This window comes from Ceratotherium simum, chromosome 17 (assembly GCF_057802395.1).
Source record: "Ceratotherium simum simum isolate JZ-2026a chromosome 17, ASM5780239v1, whole genome shotgun sequence".
Classification (NCBI taxonomy): Eukaryota; Metazoa; Chordata; class Mammalia; order Perissodactyla; family Rhinocerotidae; genus Ceratotherium; species Ceratotherium simum.
Genome location: NC_141916.1, coordinates 57,640,029 through 57,661,465, shown reverse-complemented (window position 1 = coordinate 57,661,465; position 21,437 = coordinate 57,640,029). Strand labels below are relative to the sequence as shown.

At 48.2% G+C, this 21,437-nt stretch overlaps 2 protein-coding genes across 5 annotated transcripts; one reads left to right on the top strand and one right to left on the bottom strand.

Moving 5' to 3' along the window:
- Window positions 1-104: 104 nt before the first annotated feature.
- Window positions 105-14,184, bottom strand: FOXM1 (forkhead box M1). 4 transcript variants are annotated; one of them, XM_087442902.1, is made up of 9 exons: window positions 13,218-13,901; window positions 10,831-11,379; window positions 10,074-10,219; window positions 8,162-8,353; window positions 7,162-7,290; window positions 6,201-6,245; window positions 5,480-5,549; window positions 5,117-5,292; window positions 105-2,154 (listed from the first exon to the last, which is right to left on the bottom strand). In XM_087442902.1, the coding sequence occupies exons 2-9, from the start codon at window positions 11,330-11,332 to the stop codon at window positions 1,129-1,131; spliced, it is 2,286 nt and encodes a 761-aa protein (XP_087299028.1). In that variant the 5' UTR covers window positions 11,333-11,379; window positions 13,218-13,901; the 3' UTR covers window positions 105-1,128. The 4 variants fall into 4 exon arrangements, with proteins under 4 accessions (XP_087299028.1, XP_087299027.1, XP_087299026.1 ...); XM_087442901.1 differs by lacking the exon at window positions 13,218-13,901 and adding an exon at window positions 14,012-14,184 and having other exon boundaries at window positions 106-2,154; window positions 10,068-10,219; XM_087442900.1 differs by having other exon boundaries at window positions 106-2,154; window positions 10,068-10,219; window positions 13,218-13,899.
- On the top strand, window positions 13,049-20,445 carry RHNO1 (RAD9-HUS1-RAD1 interacting nuclear orphan 1). Its single transcript, XM_087441930.1, has 3 exons — window positions 13,049-13,569; window positions 17,853-18,009; window positions 19,094-20,445. The coding sequence occupies exons 1-3, from the start codon at window positions 13,049-13,051 to the stop codon at window positions 19,649-19,651; spliced, it is 1,236 nt and encodes a 411-aa protein (XP_087298056.1). The 3' UTR covers window positions 19,652-20,445.
- The last annotated feature ends 992 nt before the right edge of the window (window positions 20,446-21,437 follow it).

The following is a 21,437-nucleotide window of genomic DNA, read 5'->3' as shown; positions in this document are numbered from 1 at the left end:
TGTGCAGGCGTGGACTGTGCTAAAGCCCTTTGCACTCTCCTTCAAGTGCTTCTTCCTGTCAGCTTCAGGACCCCTCCTTATACCTTATGGACCAGCATCACCACAGCACAGAGACCAGCATCTCCACCCTGGACTTTATTGAGCAGGTAGTTACAGTAGTGTTCTTGAGCTGGCTCACATGCATGCGGTCAGCTGGGGCCTCGGGTGGCTCTTTGCAAAGCTGAGGTGCAAGCTAAGGAAGCCAGGCATTCAGGGCCCTTTCAGCCTTCTCAAGCCTTGGGCCAAGTTCTTGTCAATGCTAGTCTCTCTGGCATGATTAGGGACATTATCAGAGAAACATCTCATGGGCGTACATCTGGGCACCCACACTCTTTGCTTCAGATGCATCCATTCTCCCACCCCCAATTCAACCCTTGACACATTACAAGAGAACTTTTTACCAGGATTTCTTCTTGCAGGAAAGCTGACTTGGAAACATGGGGAAGTGGGAGGGAGGGGTAATAAGAGGGACCCTGGCAAGCAGATCCACTTGTCTGGGTGCCTTGAGTAAAGAACTCTTGAGGCAGGTACCTTGGGCCTGGAAGAAACCAGGCACTGCAGGTCCTCCCTTCTCTAGGAACTAAAAGCAAGGAACAGAAGCAAACTGAAACCCCTTGTCATCCTACCCACCTTCTGGCAGTCTCTAAATAATGATCTAAGGAAATAAGCTTACATTTATAATTAGAGGATAATTTGGAGAATATACAGTATTTACAAGTGCTACCCTGCAGGAAGCAGGGAAGGTGGGAGACTGCTGAGCACAGATGCAAACAGTTTGGGGAGTTCCTAATCTCTTTTCACCCTTGTTTTTGCTATTCCCACCCTTCAGTTCCTAGTGGGGAGAGTGAAGGATCAGATTCTCTCGGGGAGCATAGGGTGGCACAGAGACCGGTCACCAGGACCTCGCTGCTTGCAGAGCACCCAATGGCAGCTATGGCGTGATGCCTGCCTTGGTTTGACCAGGCAAGATGGGGCTAGTGGAGCGGACGGTCCCTGCCTGCTGTCCTCACTCAGAGGGCTTGGACAGCCCGGCCACATGAAGCGCCCAGAAGGGTGGACAGCTTAAGCAGCAAGTGTAAGGTCATGTCTCTACCGCAGCTCAGGAATGAACTGAGCCCAGCTGACACTGTCAGGGCCCAGTGGGTCCTCCTCCAGGCCAGGGAAGCTGATGTCCAGCAGGATCTTACTGAGGCTGTCATTCATTGTATCCAGAACCAGGCCTTCTGTCAGAGAACGGTTGGCTGAAAGGCTGGCAACCTGTGGCTCGGGGGGACCTGGCTTGGGGACTTCCATATCTGAAGGGGAGCAGCTGCGGAAGGGGTCAGAGGTGAGGTCAAAGGGCTCGGAATTGAGGAGCTCTCGGGGTGAGTCAAAGAGGGGGATACTTTTCAGTGGGGTGGTGCTGAGATCCGTCAGCCCCAGGGAGTCAGGCAGGGGCCCAAAGGCACTCTGGGGGGTTCGTACTGGGCTGAAGTCTAGACCCTCCCCTTTGGCTGGGGGTGTGAGCCTCCAGGATTCGGGGGTCATGGGGAGGACAGATTTGCTTGGGGTGGAGGAGATGGGCAGTGTCTCCTTACGGGGTGTCTTAAAAGGTCCTCCCTCCTCCTGGGAGTAGCCAAGCTGAGAGGTAGGCTCGGAGGACTCTGCTGGGAGAGTGAGCTCTGGGGCTTGTCGGGAAGTCCCGGGGCCCTCTGAGAAGAGCAGCTCGGGCTCATCCAGACAGGGAGGCAGTAGATGCTGTTTCCTTCGAGACCGGCTCATCTCCCTCCTCTCCCTTCGTTTAATCACGAGCATTTCAGAGACACACCGGGCTGGGGACTTGAGCCCACTGTAGGATTTCTTGGGCCTTGGAGTGGGGGAGTGGGATGAATCCTCCCAGGAGCGAGACAACTCCTCTTTGACAGATGGGGATGGCGAGGGCCACTCTTCCAAGGGTGGGCTCTCCACTTTGATGGGCCTCCCTAGGTGTGGCGTTTCCTCCCCAGGCTGGATTTCTTCCTCCTTGATGGACTGAACTGGAAGCAGAGGAGACAGCCCTTCTCCAAGCAGGAGTTCCTCCTCTTTCACTGGTCCTGTGGTGGGCAGAGGGGCTATCCCCTCATCGGCCAGCAGCACCTGAAAGGGAAGCAGGGATGAGGCGAAAGGGAGCTCTCGTGGCCTTGAGATTCATCCCAGTCACAGGCAGGACACAGAGCATGACTAAAATAAGTGACATGCTGGTACTGATCCTCTTTTTTGTCTTTTTAAAGTCTTAACAACTACTTAATATGGGAATATATGATGAAGATGGTAGTTCAGTTCCAAGGGTAAAAGATAGAACATTTAATATGGTGCTGCCATAATTAGCATCCATCTGAGAGAAAATGAAATTGATGTCTATTTTATACCATATACAGAGACTTAAACAGAAAAATGAAAACCATACAAATCCTGAAAGAGAATCTAGGAGACTACATGTACAATCTGAGGGTGGGGGTGACCTTCTTAACCAAGACTGGAAACCCAGAAGCTGTAAAAGAGAAGAGAGACATATTTGACTATATGAAAATTTAAAACCTTACTGTGGCAAGAGATACCATAAACGAAGTTAAGAAACAAACAACAGAAGTAAAAAAATGTCTTTAGCATAAAAGACAGAGGTTAATATTTTAATAACAAAGAACTCGCACAAATTATTAACAAAACCCTATAGAAAGATGGGCAATGTCCATAAATAAGCATCTCATAAATTCCAAGTGACCAAACATAATGAGAAGGTACTCACACTTATTGATAAGCAAAGAAAGATAAAATGAAACAAGGAGAAATCATTTATACACAGTAGATGGGCAAACATTTAAAAGACTAATAATACCAATTGCTGGCAAAGATATAGGTCTTGTCATATATTGCAGGTAGAAATGTGAATTATCACAGATTTTTTGGAAACCAATTTAGCAATATTTTTTTTTTTTTTTTTAAAGATTTTATTTATTCATTTTTTTCCCCCCAAAGCCCCAGTAGATAGTTGTATGTCATAGGTTCACATCCTTCCAGTTGCTGTACGTGGGACTCGGTCTCGCGTTGGACGGAGAAGTGGTGCCTCGGGGCGCGCCCGGGATCCGAACCCGGGCCGCCAGCATCAGAGCGCGCGCACTTAACCGCTAAGCCACGGAGCCGGCCCTTATTTAGCAATATTTAATAAGATTTTTTTTGTTTTGTTTTGTGAGGAGATCAGCCCTGTGCTAACATCTGCCAATCCTCCTCTTTTTTTGCTGAGGAAGACTGGCCCTGGGCTAACATCCGTGCCCATCTTCCTCCACTTTATATGGGACGCTGCCACAGAACGGCTTGCCAAGCGCGCCCAGGATCCGAACCGGCAAACCCCAGGCCGCCACAACGGAGCACACGCACTTAACCGCTTGCGCCACTGGGCCGGGCCCAACAATATTTAATAAGATTTAAAATACCTTTCCACTCAGCAATCTCATGTCTGGGACTCTAGTTCATGGAAATAAAAGCACTGTTAAGAAAGATACTTGCAAAGATATTTATTGCAATGTTGTTCATAGGGCAAAAAAAACTAGAAACAAAATGTGCCCATAAAAGTGAAATGGTTGGAAAATTTATGGCGTAGCCACACCATGGAATATTATGTGGCTATTAAAAAACAATGAATGAGAGCTTTGCCAAGTGACTTGGAAGAATTTCCAAGAGGCAGAAAAGTGTGTGTAATATGATCCCACTTTCAGTGTTCTATGTGTTGCATGTGTATATAAAATGACTGTGGCTCTGTACATATGTACATTATACTAAGAGCATGGATAAAGTATGGAAGAATGCATACTCAATTGTCAACATGGGTTATCATAGGAAGCAGGGGTGATTGGGTAAAGGTGGGGGAAGGGAGGCAAAAAGAAGAAAAGGGGAAAAAAAGCCTGCATTAAAACAGAAACAGGGCCGGCCCCGTGGCTTAGCAGTTAAGTGCGCGCGCTCCGCTGCTGGCGGCCCGGGGTTCGGATCCCAGGCTCACACCGATGCACCGCTTCTCCGGCCACGCTGGGGCCGCGTCCCACATACGGCAACTAGAAGGATGTGCACTATGACATACAACTATCTACTGGGGCTTTGGGGGAAAAAATAAATAAAAGAAAATTATAAAAAAAATAAAAATAAAACAGAAACAGTACACATGCTATAGTCACATTAATGCATTTATGTAAAATTATATATGGTGGTATGTACACTTATGTATATTTTAAAAATATTTTTTAAATAAAAAAAAAAATAAAAGCAAACCTATGTCTCTCTAAACTCCAGAGCCCATGCTATTTCCATCTCAGTGAAGGGGCAGGGGGCCTCTTCCTCTACTTTGTTACAGGTCAGCTGTTGCTCACAAACCCTTCCCTACAGGGTCAAGCCCAGACACTGTAGCCCATCACCATATGGTCTTAACTTACCCTCCACACTTTACCCTCAAGCTAGACCACTGATGCTCAACCAGGGCCAATTTCCCCCCCAGGGGACATTTGGCAATGTTTGGGGACATTTTAATTGTCACTATGGTGGGGGGGGCGCACTCCGAGCATCTAGTGGGGAGAGATGAGGAATGCTGCTAGACATCCTTCAGTGCACAGGACAGCACCCCTCCACCCCCGGCGAAGAACTGTCCCGCCCTAAATGTCAACAGTACCAAGGCTGAGAAACCCCAAGCTAGCCTGAGCCAATCACTCTACTGTTACTGGTATAAACTGGCATTTCCTGCCTCCAGTAGAATGCTCTCTCCACACCTGTTTGCTTACCCAAATCTACTTCTTTCTAAAACCCTACTCTTGTGAACTCTTCCTTAACCAACCCAGCCCATCTACCATAATCACCCTTATCCAAATTCTTATAAACTCATATGGGCCTTCTGACACCACTTATGTTGTAATCCAAATTCCTTTTTAGCTCTTAAAATGCTATTAAATTTTCCTATGTATTTATGCCTTGTCTACTCAACTAGATTTATAAGCTTCTCAAGGAACACTTAGCAGAGTACCTTGCACGCTGCAGGTGCAACACTTTAAATCATCAGAGAAAAACAGAAGCCACTTACCTTGGGGGCAATACGGACTCGCTTGCTATGGCGGGCAAGCTCTGAGCTCATGAGTGAAGCTGCCAGAGGCAATGGCACCTTTACTGAGGGCTGCAAGACCAGTGACTGGTTCACTGGGAACTGGATGGGCACCAGGTACGAGCTGACTCGTGGTAGCAGTGGCTTCATCTTCCGCCCTAGGAGGAAACAGTTGAGATGAGGAGCAGGGGTCCAGGGACATGCCCCTTCTCAGTCCCGGGAGCTTTGCTCTCCTTTTCTGGGCTCAGATCCCTTTGAGCTGGGCACAGAATCCCGGAGTCTGATTCCCTAAAGATATGCCCCCAGAACAAGGACGAGGCCTGAGGCCCACTCTCCCATACTAACGTGCGCCCAGTGGGAGTTCAGTTTTGATGGTCACGTTCCGGCGGAGCTCAGGATTGGGTCGCTTCTGCTGCTGCTTGTGCAGATGGGGAGAGAAAGAAACCTGGGTTAACAAGGCAGGGCAGAAGGCACAAGAACCCACCAGCTGCTCTGGTATCGTGCACTGAGCTAACTGACAGCCCAGAAAGAAAAAGCCCCTCTGGGGCATGGATGCAGGTGAGCACTATCTCCAGTGTCTTGTTAGTGAGAAAAGGTGGACGGCACGCAGACGTACGACGGCAGGACGGCCCTACTACCTCATCCATGTGTCCTCACCACCCCCAGGGGACGCTAAAGCATGTGGCTCTGAGAGTGGCAAAGAAAAGCCAAGTAGAAAAGTGAGAGAAAAAACTGCCACCTGCGAGGCCTGTGCCATGCACTTTTGTGGCTGCCGTCTCGCAACAGGCCCGTGGCATGTCTCCTGCCACGCCCTGCTCTGCTCAGTAGCCCTTCACGATGCCTGTGGGAGGCGGAGAAGGGGGCATGAGCCCTACTCCTGGGGAGATGAGGTGTGGTCACAAACTTGTCACGCCCAGAAGCTCGGGGTGTTCCGTGTTTAGGGCTGGCAGCCACAGGCCACAGGCTCCCTTCCCCTGCTTAACGCCTTATCCCTGTTCACTAAAGTCATGCTGAGCAGTGAAAGGAGAACAAGGCCAAGCCCCGGGCCAGAGGGAAAGAACCTTACTGATTCCAAGTGCTCGGGCGATTGTGGAGACCCTGGGTCCAGTGGCTGGTGGCGGTCAGGCATTGTGGGAGAGAAATGAGATCAAGTTACCACCAGTGTGGTCAGTCTGACCAGAAATCTGACCATAGGGAAAAACAGCTATTCCTGATTGATGCTGAGGGCCACCCTGGACAAATGTCCCTCCCAGGAGAACGGCTATGGCTACCAGCAGCCTTGCGGGCACTCTGAAATTCCAAAACAATCACTCTGAAAAGATATTTTGGTGGCTCAGTTTCTGGTCTCCAGCCTAAAAAAGGGTGTTTTTAAAACAAAGTTTCCCGGACTTTCTCTGTAAGGATCACCTGAGATGCTTGTTAAAAATACATATTCCTTGGGCCGGCCCTGTGGCTTAGCGGTTAAGTGCGTGCGCTCCGCTACTGGCGGCCCGGGTTCGGATCCCGGGCGCACACCGACGCACCGCTTCTCCAGCCATGCTGAGGCCGCGTCCCACATACAGCAACTAGAAGGATGTGCAGCTATGACATACAACTATCTACTGTGGCTTTGGGGGGAAAAATAAACAAATAAAAAAAAAAAAAAAAAAAAAAAACAAAACATATTCCTGGGCCATCCCAAACCCACTGAATCAGAAACCCCAAGAGAAAGGCCTGGGAAGCTGTATTTTAACAAGTGTCCCAGGCAATTCTTATCCACAAGGCAGTTAGGGAAACACTGCCCCAGGAAGTCCTCTATTTGGATCAGAGCCATCCTCTCCACAGCCTGGCTTAGCACATTAGTGTGCCATTTGGTATCTGTCAACTGTACTTACTTCAGTGAGTTTTATGCAAATCACCTATGGGCTGGCTGGCTTCTACCTCTGCCCTGATCAGATAAGATCACCACAAGGAGACCTTGTTTCCTTCTGAGATGGATATTATGACCTCCAGCTCTGGCCCTATTTAGATGGAACCAGGATGCTCACCTTAAACACCTGGTCCAACGTCAAGAAGCGATTGGCACTGGGGTGAATGGTCCAAAAGGAGACCTTGCCATTGGCAGACGTCTCCCGAACAAACATGTCATGGAGGGAAAGGTTGTGGCGAATGGAATTCTGAAAGAAGAGAAAGACAACCAGTTATCAGCTACTTTAGCTTCAGAAACATCACCTATGATGTTTCAACCTTGCCTATTGGCAACTCTCTCCCTGAACCTCCACACTGCAGAGCTGGCAACCTGAGCCACAAACCCATCCATGCAACGGGGATAACGACCGGTGCCATTCCTCACGTTGGTGATAAAGACAAGACTAGATAGCTGTCAGGGGCTAGGAAATAGGAGTGAGACTGTGAAGCAGCAATCAATAGCAAGATAGGTGAGTAAAGAAATTAAGAAACTAGGAAATTTAGTTGAGGTACGAGTGTGAAGTTAAGAGTTCTATTGTGGGGAAAACAAAACAAAAAAACCTTGGCTTGGAATTGAGTATCTGTGGGGAGACCTAAGTGGGGCTCTGACATTGTAGCGTGAACTACGATGACTCCCAGTCTCTCAGTGTTCCCACACATAAAAGGAAGAGAAAACCTCTGCCTTCTGGCGATGATGTGTGACATCACAGGGGAGAATCTGGGGTCAAGAGGCTCAGAGATCGCATTTCTTTTCATCAAGATCTTTTCATAAAGCTACTTAGTCACTCCAGCTGCTGTTCAGTTGGCACAAAAGTGGGCTTAGTGCTACACTGAAGAGTCTCCACAACCCTCGGGTAATGATGGATGAAGTGGTGGCAGGGCTTTTATGGATGATTTTGCCTGAATCTTATGGATTCAGCAGGATCAAGTCACAATCCAAAAGATACAATTGTCTATAGTTCTCGCATCCTTTGCATTTAACTGCTCCCTCAGAGCACCAGATATAAACTGCTGCACGTCTGTGCAGACAAACTCTCGGGCCACGGTGACCTCGACTTTGGTTGTTAGGGGACATAGTACCTTCCAGCCTGGCTTGGCAATGTGTTTAAAATAAGGGAAGTGGTCCTCGATCCAAGTGTAGATGTCTTTCAAGGTCATGCGCTTCCTCTCGGTGCTGTTGATGGCGAATTGTATCATGGCCATGTAAGAGTATGGTGGCCGCTCAGACATGGAGTCCTGCCAGGATGCTGATGCTCCTGGGGGTTCCTCAACCTGAGGGTTAGGAGAAGCCAAAGGGAAAGAGACAAGGGAACGACATGGAAGAGTTCACAAGACCTCCTCCGGACGCCCCTTGAAGAACATCCCCTAGAGAAATCTTTTATCCCATAGAATCATACTAAAAACAAACTCATCTAGACCACTATACCATAATAAAATTTTAGGATTAGGAAGGATCTTAGAGATGATCTAGTCCAGTCCCTGGACAATGTAGAACTACTTCTCTGTCATTGTTCATTTTCTTGAAGATCTTGTCCAGTAATAAGCAGAAGTTCAGTCTTTGTTAATTGAAACTTCTCAGAAAAGTTTGGGTATATATTACGATTCTTAAAACATTGATTTTATACTAAAATCATACCCATTTTTCAGACCTGGGGGCCAAGAGACCTAGGTCTTAGTCTGACTCCTACTCCTGATGTGATGTGCATAAACCCAATCCCTTTCAATGTTTGTATGAGGGAAATATTCCCAAGAGTATGGGACAGACAAATGTCTGCAAAGCACACATTTGGCCAAGTCTTAGGCAAAGATCTGATCATTCACATTTTTAAAAATTGAGCTGTAACTTTATAAAGTGCACAAGTTTTAAGTGAACAGCTTGATTTTTACTTATGTACACATCTATGTAAAATTTCACTTTTAAAGGTTGTTTTTTGTTTTTTTTGTGGGGAAGACCAGCCTTGAGCTAACATCCGATGCCAATCCTCCTCTTTTTTTTTTTTTCGCTGAGGAAGACTGGCCCTGGGCTAACATCCGTGCCCATCTTCCTCTACTTTATATGGGACGCCGCCACAGCATGGCTTAACAAGCGGTGCGTCGGTGCGCACCCGGGATCCGAACCGGCGAACCCCAGGCCGCCACAGCGGAGCGCGCACTTAACCTCTTGTGCCACTGGGCCGGCCCCTAAAGGTTGTTGAATGAATGACTAAAAAGTATATACAACAGAATCTAGGTGCAAGGCAACTGTGAAAAATAAGCCCAGGCCACACAATTGGGTCAAATCAATTTTGATTGCTGGGAAAGTATTTAAAATTCACATCTAACTCACTTTATTTGCTATTAATATATCTTCTTCTTTTTTTTCGTGAGGAAGATTAGTCCTGAGCTAACATCCATTGCCAATCCTCTTCTTTTTGCTGAGGAAGATTGGCCCTGGGCTAACATCTGTGCCCATCTTCCTCTACTTTACATGTGGGACGCCTGCCACAGCATGGCTTGATAAGCGGTGCGTAGGTCCGCCCCCCGAATCTGAACCTGCGAACCCCGGGCCGCTGAAGCGGAGCGCGCGAACTCAACCGCTACGCCACTGGGCCGGCCCCAAATATCTTCTAATAAAACTATCCTGTTAAAAATGCTGTATTCCTTTCATACTGTGGGATACCGCTTTAGAGGTCAAGTTGCTTTCCAAACTAAGACCTCTTCACGGTTTCCTGAATACCTACTAAGTACCTATAAAGGGCAATGTACTAAACTCAGTACTGATGGAATACAGAGAGAGCCAGAGGAGTCTGCCCTCGAGGAAATTTCACAGATGGGGGAGAAAAGATCCCAGGCAGGAAGCCAGCTCGAAAGTTGCACAGAATCACACAAAGTGAAGTGCTAATACCAGAACCTGGTATTCTGCTCCGCAGGCCACTTGATCCATTTCCCTTCTTAGAAACGCCCAGCACTGGCTCTGACTTCCCTAGTGAGTGACAGAAGAGTTCACCTTAACCTGACTCTGCTCCAGGTGATGATTCTCCTTCTCCTCCACCTCTTGCTTGATGCTGCAGGAGCCCAGTCCATCAGAGCTCATCTTTCCAAGCCACTGGATGTTGGTCAAGCTGTTGTCGAGAGTGCAGCCTGCTGCCTCACCGCCAGCTAGAGGGGAGACAATCCAAGATGCCACTTAGCTGCCTGATCCGAAGCCCGGCAGGCACATCAAAATTGGTGGTTGGGGATCACCTCTCCAATACCTCTACCCTTAGGGGCAAAGAACACATGCTGAATCTGTTGCAGCCCTCGGGTATTCTGCCCCATTATGGAATTCAGGAAAAATTCAGGAGCATAGTTCCAGTTGCCTTTCAATCTGAGCCACACTAAACCCTAGAGATCAGTAAAGGCTACCTTACAAAAGAGTTACTATCTGCACAAGGAAATTCACTTTTCCTCCTCATGCTTCAGTTTTCTCCTTTATTAAGATGGAGAAAGACTCCTACTTCCTTATTTGGTCAATGGGAAGGATAAATAGAAACAATAAACAAATCCTTTTCCAATATAAAGAAGGCAATAGAAATGCTAAATTACAATTGCAACCCTTTGGACAGCGCCCAAAGGGTCTGGGTCAAGGTTTCAGGATGAAGAAAGACAAGCCTTTCCCTAGTCCAGGCTAGACGCCTGTCTGTTGTAAGTAGCAACCTGACGGACCGCAGTCCTTGCCACTGGAGAGGAAAGGCTGGGTTCCTCACCCCTTTGCCCGCCAGACCACATACCACAGCTCTCCCATCTCTGTCCAGGAAGGGCTCCAGGTGGTCTAGGAAGATTCACATCCCTAGCTGCAGGCTTTGGTCCCAGGGTGTCGGTGATCACTTTTGTCCTGTTGGGATCATTGCTGGTTTGGGCTTGAGGCTGGGGTCCTGGGGGGTGAGTGGGGGCTCCCCCACAGCTGATGAGGATGAATTTGTTGGGCCCACTGCTGCCACTCTCTTTTCCTTTGGCCGTCAATGCTGTGATGATGCTCTGGATATTGGCATTGTTGGGGACGGCCACCACTTGGGTGTCGGGCATGGTGGGGTGGTTAATAATCTTGATCCCAGCCGGAAACTTGCAAGAGTTGGACTCTGCCACCTCCTTGGAGGCCTGCGCTTGACCAGGCTCTTGTTGGGCAGGGGCCTTCTTAGGCTCAGCTTCTGATGTTTCACCTGGGGCATTTTGAACAGGAAGGGGCAGCCTCCGTCTTTTGAGAATCAGTGGCCGACGGGGGCTAGTTTTCATTATGAATCTGTGCTTTCACTCTCCATTGAGAATCATAAACACAGACCCTAGGAAGTGCAAGGAGAAGCAGGATGTCAGAGATTTGTTAGGCTGAGAAGAAGCTTCTATTAAAGAGAGATGCATTCCTCTACCTATGAGCAGAAGCATGAGCCCACAGGCCCAGGTGAATGCTCCCTGGGACACCTCAGACAAAAAGGAGATGAGTTCTACTGACAAAAGAAAGCTAAAATTGAAGCCAACAGAAGCAATTCAAAGGGGGAAAGTGGGATTGGGTTGGATGTAGGTCAACACAGCCAAAGGTCTTCTGGAAGCTTCAGAATGTTTGGCTACGGAAACAAGTGGGACAGTTACAAAAATGTAGAAATCTCTATTATTGCCTACTATAATACGGGTCACTTGCAGTGGCTGTAGGGGCAGGAATGCTGGAATAGGAGGACGCTTGGTAATTAGGAGTCCTGACAAAACTCCGATCCCATAATCCATTCTAGGACAGAGCCTTCCTATTTTTAAATCATCTCAGTTTATAAATAAAAGGGTCAGTGCCCGTAGAGTGAGAGGAGAAAGGCAGATTGTGCTATTGCACTGGTGCCACACCGCTGAAGAAATCATCTCCCGGTTCACAAGACCCCAGATGAACGGGAAACTGCTCTTGTCAAGGCCCATGGTAAAGTGGGCAGATTGTGCACTGCATAATGCTAAGGGGTGCCATTCATTTCACATTTTGCTATTATCCTTGCATTGATTCAAAAAAAGTACATTTTTCTTTCACAATTTGCAAAATACTTATATAGTGACATTTTAGTACTTGCCTGTCCTTATTCATATTTTAACTTTCTAAGTACGTTAGTTACTGTAGTACTTAATTTCTCTTCCAGAGCCAAGACTATAATCCCTATCTCCTGACTAGTAGAATGTGCTATCACCAATATGCTATTAATGCGGTTTTGTAATGTTCAGGAAAATAGTTTTAGCTTTAAAAAAATTGTGCTTTATTGATTTTAATAGGTACATGGAATACTCTACCACTATGTAAAATTGTGTAATCCCATTTAGAGGTACTTTGACAGAGGAATGAGCTGTCTCTTTTTTAGGACATCTGCCATCTCTGCAAAAATGACTGTCACACTCATATGGCACTTGCCATCTGCTTAGAGTTCACAGGCCCTCCCCACTCTGCCTCCTCCCTTTCCTTTACATCTAGGTTTCCTCTACCTTCAAATCTCAGTTTTATTTGCACTTCATATCTCTTCAGGCCTCCCTCCCTTCCTCCATCAATCAGTAGACACTATTATTCCCTCCCCACCCCCAAAAGATATCTTCCTGGTCCACGGCTTCATTTTCCCCTCCACTCTCCGCGCAGCCTCTTTCCTATCATTGCCAACACTTTATCTAGCCCAGGAGACTTCCAGAGTGACTCCTCTGACCCCACCCCCATCCTGACCAGGGAAACTTTGCAGGATTCTCAAGAACCAGGAGAAGGGCCCTGTAAAAGGGTGGAGCGGAGGCAGTGTTGCATAGTGGTGAGAGCACCTGGGAGCAGGGGAGTGTGTGGGCAGGTTTGTCTTTGATTTAATGCAGAATAAGCTCAATCTTCAACCTAGCCACAGCCTGCCAACCCAGCCCTCCCGAGGCTGCGGGCAGGGTGCAGAGGTCAAACTTCCAGGGAACGCCAAGGGGTGCTTTGGTAAAGAAGTGAGGACAAGGCTGGGAGGCTAGATGCAGAAAAAATTTGCACCCTCGCTCAGAACCTCCTTCCCGTGTGGCCCCAAGACCTCCACTCCTGCCCCGCGCCCTGCTGCTAGACCCCCTGACCTCGGCGCCCGAGACCTTGCTCCCTGCCTCTGCCAAGGCCCGGCCTCGACTCCGTGCCTCCGCGCCGGCTCACCTCCCGACTGCAGCCGCCGCCGCTGGGCTATGGCTCCTAGGGTGGGTCCGGGCTCCTCCAACCTGGGGCCGAGCCGGGGCCCCGGACAAGACTCGCGCCGGGCCCGCCGGGTCCCCGGCGGTGTGGGCGGGGTGGGGAACCCCGGGGGATCCCGGGAGGGGAGGGGTCCCGGGCCGGGGGCCGGGGGTGGGGTCGGGCACCGGAGCTTTCAGTTTGTTCCGCTGTTTGAAATTGGCGCCGGCGGAGCGTTGCGGTCACGTGACGGAGCGTCGCCAATCGGCGCCGGCCCTTGTCTCCGCGTTCCGGGCTCGAACGCGGCGCGGCCGGGCGGAGCAGCGGGGCGCCCTGGCGGGTAAGGGGCCGGGTGAGGCGGCCGGCTCGAGGGCGGGCGCGGCCGGGGCGCCGGGACGGCGCCGGCGGGGCTCCCGCGGCGGGGCGGCGGGGACGCGCGGCCGGCGGCGTGCTGCTCCCTCCCGGGTCCCGTCGCCGCCCGGGTCGCCTCAGGCGACGCCGCTCTCCGCCCCCTCGGCGTCTCCCCACCTCCCTCAAGTCTACCGTGGGCGATTCCTCACTGGGAGCTTTTCTCCGTTGACCTCCGACTGACGATCGTGTGGGCCCCCGACTACTCGGAGGGTTCTTTGAGGGCAGCTTATACTCTTGTTCACATTCCCTCCGTCTTAAAAAATTACGCCACTCCCTGAACCCTGCCTCGGCTCCGAGTCTGCACGTACTGACCTGCCCCCTCCCCCAGCCAGGCTTTTAGGCGTAACGAAGCGCTGTGTTGATTGACTTACTCACGGATTTTGCCGAGCGCCTACTGTGTGCCGGCCCCGCTGGGATGCAATGGCGAGGAGGTTCTTTCTCCTGAGCCTACGGTCTGATGGGAGGAGAGGAGACAGACGTTTTCACAGAATCAGATGAGCAAATGGAGAATTATAGCTGTGGCGTGATAAGCTAGAGGTCAGAGATAACTTTTTGGTAGGTCGGGAGAGACTTTTCTGATGAACTAAAGCTTGGTCTGAGATCGGACGCCGTTATGCAAAGAAGGGAGGGAAACTCTCAAAGCAAAGGGAATAGCGTGTGCAAACGCTGGTGGCAGGAGGAAGCTGGTGTGTACAAAGGCTGAAGAATAGCTGAGGGGGTTGAGCTAAGAGACTTGAATGGTGTGACATGAAGCTAGATCCAGAGGAAGCACGACCTTAGCCATAACTGAGGGGTTTGGTCCTTATTCAGAATTCAAAAATTTTAAGCAGAAGTGAGTCAAGATCAGATTTGCAGGCGAAAGGTCCCTCTGCAGGGGGTGCCAGAGTGGATTAGGGTAGACCAGTTAGGCTACTGCAAAACTCCGGGCTAGAACTGTTGGAACTTGAGGGGTGGCGAAGAGGGAGGCCGCCAGAGGTAGAGAGAGAGGGAAGAAAGGGGCGTTACTGAAGACGTTTAAGAGGGAATATGGACAGGGCTTGGTGTTGAGTTGGATGGGAGAGGGGGAAGGGAAATGTCAAGGTTTCTGGCTACATAACTGGATGAATGATGATACCATTCCCTGAGCAAGGGCCCTGGAAGATGATCACTTTTGTGGAGGGCATGCAGGGGAAATGATCATGAATTCAGCTTTAAACATGTTGAGCTGGAGGTGCACTTGAGACATCTAGTTGCTGTCAAGTAGGCAGTGGGATATATGGGTCCTGAGTTTGGAGAATTCTAAGCTGAATATATAAATACTTAAGTCACCTACTTCTAGGTGGTTATTGAAATGTGAGCAGATGATTGCTTAAGAAAGGTGTATAGAGTGAGGAAGGCTCCAAAGCACGGCCAGAAGGAAAGGCCTTAGATAGCAAAAGGGACTGACTTCTAATGACAGCAGAAAGAAAGCGGATGGGTGCAGGATACATGTAGGTTTGTATGTTTGATTTCTGGAAAATGAGAAAATTTCCTTTGATGTCTCCTGCATTCTTTGTGAAGTAGAAGTAAGGTCGTTTGTTGAGAGAGAAGGGGAATTCTAAAGTTTTAAGAAAGTGGAAAAGTTATAAGATAATCTTTGTGGAAAATGAGTTGATAAGGAAACATGGTAGGATTGCTGAACAAGGCAGTGTCCATCTGAGGCTGGTTAATTTCAGCACTTCTGCTGTAACCATTGCTACACTGTCGTGTCTCCACTGGGCTCCTGCAGCAGCCTTCTAACAGGTTCCCTGCTTCCTTTCTCCATCCCCCTCTCCCCAACCCACCTTTTCTCACAAAGCGCCTAGAGTGATCTTTTAACAGTATAAATCAGGTTACGTCACTTCCGTGTCCAGAACCTTTCAGTGGCTTCCTATCACACTAAGAATAATTAAATCCAGGGTCCTAAACCTTGCCTATATAAAGCCCTGTGTCGCATGGACTGGTTCTCATCTCCTACCACTCTCCAGTTCAGCCAAGCTGACCTTACTGTTTCTTGAACAAGTCAGACATCTTCCCACCTTGTGGTCTTTGCACTTACTATTCTCCCAGCCTGGAATATTCTTCTCTCACATCTTTCTGTTGTTCGTTGTTCTCCTTTCTTCATTCAGGTCTTTGCTCAACTATCACTTTTTTCAGATGACAACTCTGTCTGAAACAGCACTCAGCTCCTTATCCTGTTTGATTTTTCTCTGTTCCTCTTCTCACTTCCCAACTAGCATGTGAGCGCCATGAGGGCAGGGATTTAGTTTTGTTGTCTGGTGTATATTTCCAACACCTGGAAGAGTGCCTAGTGCACAGTAGGCACTCAGTAAATATTTGTTGAATGAATGAATGAACAAATAGATATATTTATTACCTGTGTTCTCCCTGAAAATGTTAGTTCCTTGAGGGTGGAGACTTTGTCCTTCTTTTTTTCTTTTCCTGTATCTCCACTGCCTAGTGACCTAAGTCAGAGTATGTTACTTTTTTGTTATTGACTGAATGAATGAATCATGAACATATAGTGGAACCAGTCTGCCCTGCTGTGCCTGCTGTGTGGCTTTCCAGGATGCTCAGCTGCGCTTCCCACTTAGCTCTCTGTGTACTGAATTCAGGCTTCTGTCCCACCATTCCATTGACGAAGCTCTTACTAAAGTTGATCGGGTTACTAGATTCAATGGACACTTGTTCAGACTTTTTATCACTTTGTGGGTCCTGTTGACCCTGCCTCTGTCTCCAGCCTCCCATCTCCACTGACAACCCAGGTTTAGGCCCCATCATTTCTCACTTAGGTAACACAGTTACCTCCTGAAACTGGTCCTCCTACTTCCAGGGTGCTTGTTCTCTCCTTTCACACTGTTGCCAGGACAATCTGTCTAAAAGACAAACACAAACAAAAAACCATTTATGATACAATTGAAAATTTGAACACTTCTGGATATTTAATAATATTAAGGTATATATATGTATATGTATTAGTTGTGTTAATGGGAATGATATAATGACTGGGAATATCATATTTTCTTCAAAACAGTATAGGGGTGGGGAAGTGGATAGGGGTTTGGAGGGGTCAGGATTGGCCATGGGTTGATGGTTCTTGGAGCTAGGTGATAGGTACATGGGGGTTCATTATATTATTCAGTCCACTTTGGTGTGTGTTCAAAATTATCTAGGTTGAAAAATTTTTAAAAATCCAAGTGTGATCATATCCTTCTGCTTGAAAGTCTTCAGTGACTACTTAGGCTAAAGCCCAAACCATATAGCACACCTGGTTTTTCTGACCTGACCCTGACACCATGTCCAGCCTCAATTCTTGCCATTTGTCTTTTCGTATCCTGTGTCCAGCTGCATGGAGTCTGTGATTCCCTGAATTCACAGTGTTCCTTCATGTCTCTGTGCCTTTGTATGTGCTGCTCCTCAGCCTGGATGCCCTCCCTGCCTTTTGGCTTTCCCTAGCTCTTCCATACCCAGGTCAGGTATCACCCTCTCTAGAAAGCCTCCCCTGGGGTGAGTGGAAGCATTCTTCCCATTGTTGTAATTGTCTGTCTCCCTCTGCTAGACTCTCAGCTCTTTGAAGACAGGGACAGTCTGACTTCTGTGTTTCTACAAGTGGTTGGCACTCAATAAATGATCGTAGAATAAATGGTTATTCATCTTTAACTTCCCGACACCCAGCATGGTGCTTAACACTTGCTCGATAAATGTCCATTGAGCGAATGCTGTTGAATGTGAACCACTGTGTTTTTACTTGGTGTATATAGGAAGCTGTGCTCCCCACAGTCTTGAGGTAGGGGTGGTAGTTGAGAGTAGAACTGGCTGGCAGGTGGGGCCCCGTGGCTTGGCGGTTAAGTGCGTGTGCTCCGCTGCTGGCGACCCGGGTTCGGATCCCAGGCGCGCACTGACGCACTGCTTCTTTGGCCATGCTGAGGCCACGTCCCACATACAGCAACTAGAAGGATGTGCAGCTGTGACATACAACTATCTACTGGGGCTGTGGGGGAAAAAAATAAATAAATAAAATTAAAAAAAAAAAAAAAAAAAGAACTGGCTGGCAGGGTATGAGAAAAAGCTGGGGAATCGTCAGAATTACTTTCTCCCAGCTTTTGTTTCTTCTCTGCAGGCATGGGTTGGAATTGGAGCCACTCCCCCGACCTGACTACAACCAGCATCATGTGGTTACTAACTGCTCTTCATTCACTTCTTGATGCCTCCCAGAAAAAAACGCCGCCCAAGTTGCCAGAAAGCCCAGCTGCTATTCCACCATCAGCCACTGGAGAGCCCCAAACACCGCTATGGATCTCCACAGCTTCCCATCACCTACACTAGGCAGGTGCCCAGCAAGCCCATTGACCACAACACCATCACTTCCTGGGTAGGCCATGGATTCTTACTGTGACCTTTACTCTGTTAGGTTTCTCACAATGCTGACTCTTCTGCCCCTTGAACCAGGGCCTCCAAAGAATAAGAAGATTCATAGGGGCAGGGACAAGGAGATAATATACTCTTTCTGTCATCGTCAGCCATCTTCTCTGGTATATCTTCTTTTCTAAGTTCAAACTGAGGCATGGTGTGGTTGGAATTGGAGTCTCCCGCCACATTCCTCTGAGAGAGTTCAGTATCAAAGTTTCACCTCCCACTAGCTGGGCGAGAAAGCCAGATAAGTGGCAGAACAAGTACAAAATGGGATTGTTCCCTGAGCTTCACGTGAGAAGTAAAGTATTTGGGTAGGTACTCTATTTACTGTTTAATAGTCTGAACCTTGAAAAAGAGCCACAGAAATGGCATATGTCATATTTTGTTAAAAGCCCTGGAGAGAGAACATAGCTCCTATAAGTCAGGGAAGTAGAATAGCAAAAGAGCCAGACAAAAGCATAAACTCTGCCTGAGAGTGCTTAATAAATGTAACTTGTCGGGGTTGCTTGGAAAAGCCATAATATTTGCTTCAGGATTGTAGAAGAGACTTAAATGTTAGAATCCTGGGGATGAGAAGAGGAATGAAGTTTGTTGAGAATTCATTATGTGCTAGATCCTATGCTAGTTATTTTGCATACGCGGTCTCACTCCCTATTCTTGCATTCAGCCATTCATTCTTTACTGGGTCCTTTCCTGTGTCAGGCACTCTGCTAGGTGCTGGGGATCAATGGTGAATAAGGCTGGTCGCTGCCCTCAAAGTTTAAAGATAGTCAAGTTGCAGCCGTATGGTGTGATAAAGTGAAAGAGGCATTGTCCCCTTTCTTACACATGAGGAAACTGAAAGCCAGAGAGATTAAATAACTTGCCCAAAGCTCATATCCTTATCTATCAATATCACATTAGACAGGTGTTTTTGTTTTGTGTCCATTACTATAGTAGGCCCCCATTTGGGATTCTGGACATTGGGTGTAGTTTCCTTCCTGAGGTTTGTACTTGGTAGTTGGCTCTCCTCAGCTTTTTTTTTTTTTTTTTTTCATCCTTAGGTATCACCTCAGTTTGATACAACAGCAGAAAACTCGTTCCCAGCCAACCGGAAACGTCGTCGCCGAGACCAGGCAAGACATTCAAGTCGAAAATCTACCACCTCCAAGTTTCCACATCTAACATTTGAGAGTCCACAGTCTTCTTCCAGTTCAGCCACACTTGGGATCCCCTTAACCGGGGGATACCCCAATCAATCAGAAAAGGACATTTCCAGAAGGCCCTTCGTTCCAATGCTCAGTCCCCAGAGCTGTGGGGAGCTGTCATCACACGCACTTCAAAACTTGCCTTATGTGTTCATTCCACCTGAAATCCGGACCCCAGAGTCATCTTCTGTGAAGGAGGGGCCCATTCCCCCAGATCAGAGGGAAGACAGCCTTCCAAGCTGCTCCCTTCACACTAGTACTCCCAAGAGCCCAGAGCCTGGGCCTGTTCTGGTTAAAGACACTCCTGAGGAGAAGTATGGGATAAAGGTCACGTGGAGGAGACGAGGGCACCTGTTTACTTACCTCAAGGAGAGAGGGAAGCTGAGCAAAAGCCAGTTCCTTGTGAAAAAGTGACTGGGTTTCTCAGATAACAGTAATCCCAAGAAATTGATTGCTGGTTTTCACAGAGTTGCTCAAGTCACTTTTCTGGCTCACAAGGTAGCACATCGATAGAATAAAGTGGAAATAATACCAATAACATCAATAGAAAAAGATATTTTAACTAGACCCCTGGAGTCATAGGGAATTCAATTCCCAGATTTACTTTTTTAAATATCTTGTCATAAACAGTTCTTAGTGTCATAAACTGTTTACTTCATATTTTTCTTGTATTAACTGTTTCAAATTTTAACATATCTTGTAGTAACTGTTTAAAATGTATGTAAGCAAATGGTTGCAGGAAGTTTTTAGAGAACCCTGCTTCTGACTGCCCCCTCCACAGAGGGTCTTTCCTAATCGTTTCCTTTAGCCACTACTCGTTAATCCTTTAGTCACCTCATGCAAACCAATTCATTCCACAGTTTTGAGTACTGACTCTGTGTCAGGCTCAGTGGCAGCTTCCTCTATGACCTGATGGATGGAAAAAATCTAAGCAAATTCTGTGACTTTTTATAGTTGAGCTGCCGCCTCTGCAACCTTGGCTCCTCTGCTGAAAGGAGAAGATTGAAGAAGGGGCAGCAAGCCCTGTTTAGTGAATACAGTGGGATCAGGGCAGGTGAAGGGGACATGAGTAAGTTACTTAGGTTTGCTGTGTTTTGATTTTTATTTCCAACCGAAGAAATCTCTAAATATTAAATAGGGTGGGAAAATGATTTCTTGCAGTAACTGTTTGAAATGTATGTAAATAAATGTGGAAACTTTTCAGAGAACAGTGCTTCTTATTGTAATTAATGCGGGACTACCCAGTCAACAAAATGTTTCCACTGGCCTTTCATCGATACAAATAGCATTTCATTCAACTCCATTCATTCAGCTTTAAGAACCCACTCTGTCAGGTCCAGCCGAGCCAGAAAGCAGGGATTATTGTGTTTGTTTTACGGACGGGAATTTGAAACACAGATGGTGAACCACGCTCAGGGTCGCATGGTGGGTGGAGGCTGGCCCAGTGAGTGCCGTGCTCTGCTCTTCTCGCTTGTGCCAAGTTCCATGCCTCTTAGAAATTCAAAACCAATGTGGAAACAACTTTGACGTCGGAATGCTATAAACTGAGGTCAGTGTGCAGTAACTGTCCGGATGTTTTGTGGGGACCATAACGCTGTATGTAAGTTGGTGGTGAGAAAAGAAGTGATGGTTGGGGACAAGATTTACTGGAAACGATAGCACAGATTTACACAGCGGATCTAGTCATGGAGTATGGATGTTTGAAGACGGTCCATAGGCTGTAGAGAGAGGTAACGGAAAAGATTGTCAGGAGAGTCCGTGGAGAAGGTCTAGAATGCTCTAAAAGCCTGGGCTGGAGTGGGGAGGCTGAAGGAGTTTTGTGCAGTTGAGTGCAAGACCAGGTAACTACATGAAAGATGCATTTAATTGGGTGTGACTGCTGCAGAGGGGACAAGTGTGGCTCCCAGGAAGGCCCTGGTGTCAGGGAAGGGGCCGGTCTGTGAGGGAGCGGGCAGAGATCTGCAAGCCCTAACATTACAGCCCTCGGGAAGCGCTCTGAGTGGTCTCAGTACAAACGGCAGAGGATTGGGGACGCCGCTCCGCGCGTGGCGGCTAGCGGGGGTGGGCGGCCCCTCCGACGGACTGGCTGCCTCGCCGCGGGAGCCCACGCGGCCGAGCGGGACCCAACCCTCGGCCCTCAGCCCCTTCCCGGCGCCGCGCTCCAGGGCCGGAGCCCCAGCGCGTCAGCCCCGCTCCGGCG

Bases quoted from the DNA above. Each gene is read 5' to 3' on its own strand.
- FOXM1 (XM_087442901.1), bottom strand. From the start codon at position 11,332: ATGAAAACTAGCCCCCGTCGGCCACTGATTCTCAAAAGACGGAGGCTG. The intron at 10,220-10,830 runs GTATGTGGTCTG...TCTCCCCTCTAG, and splicing joins ACAGAGATGGGAGAGCTGTG to CTGGCGGTGAGGCAGCAGGC. The intron at 6,246-7,161 runs GTGAGCATCCTG...GACCGCCACCAG, and splicing joins CGTTGGACCAGGTGTTTAAG to CCACTGGACCCAGGGTCTCC.
- RHNO1 (XM_087441930.1), top strand. From the start codon at position 13,049: ATGCAGAAAAAATTTGCACCCTCGCTCAGAACCTCCTTCCCGTGTGGC. The intron at 13,570-17,852 runs GTAAGGGGCCGG...GATGCCTCCCAG, and splicing joins GCAGCGGGGCGCCCTGGCGG to AAAAAAACGCCGCCCAAGTT. The intron at 18,010-19,093 runs GTAGGCCATGGA...TTTCATCCTTAG, and splicing joins ACAACACCATCACTTCCTGG to GTATCACCTCAGTTTGATAC.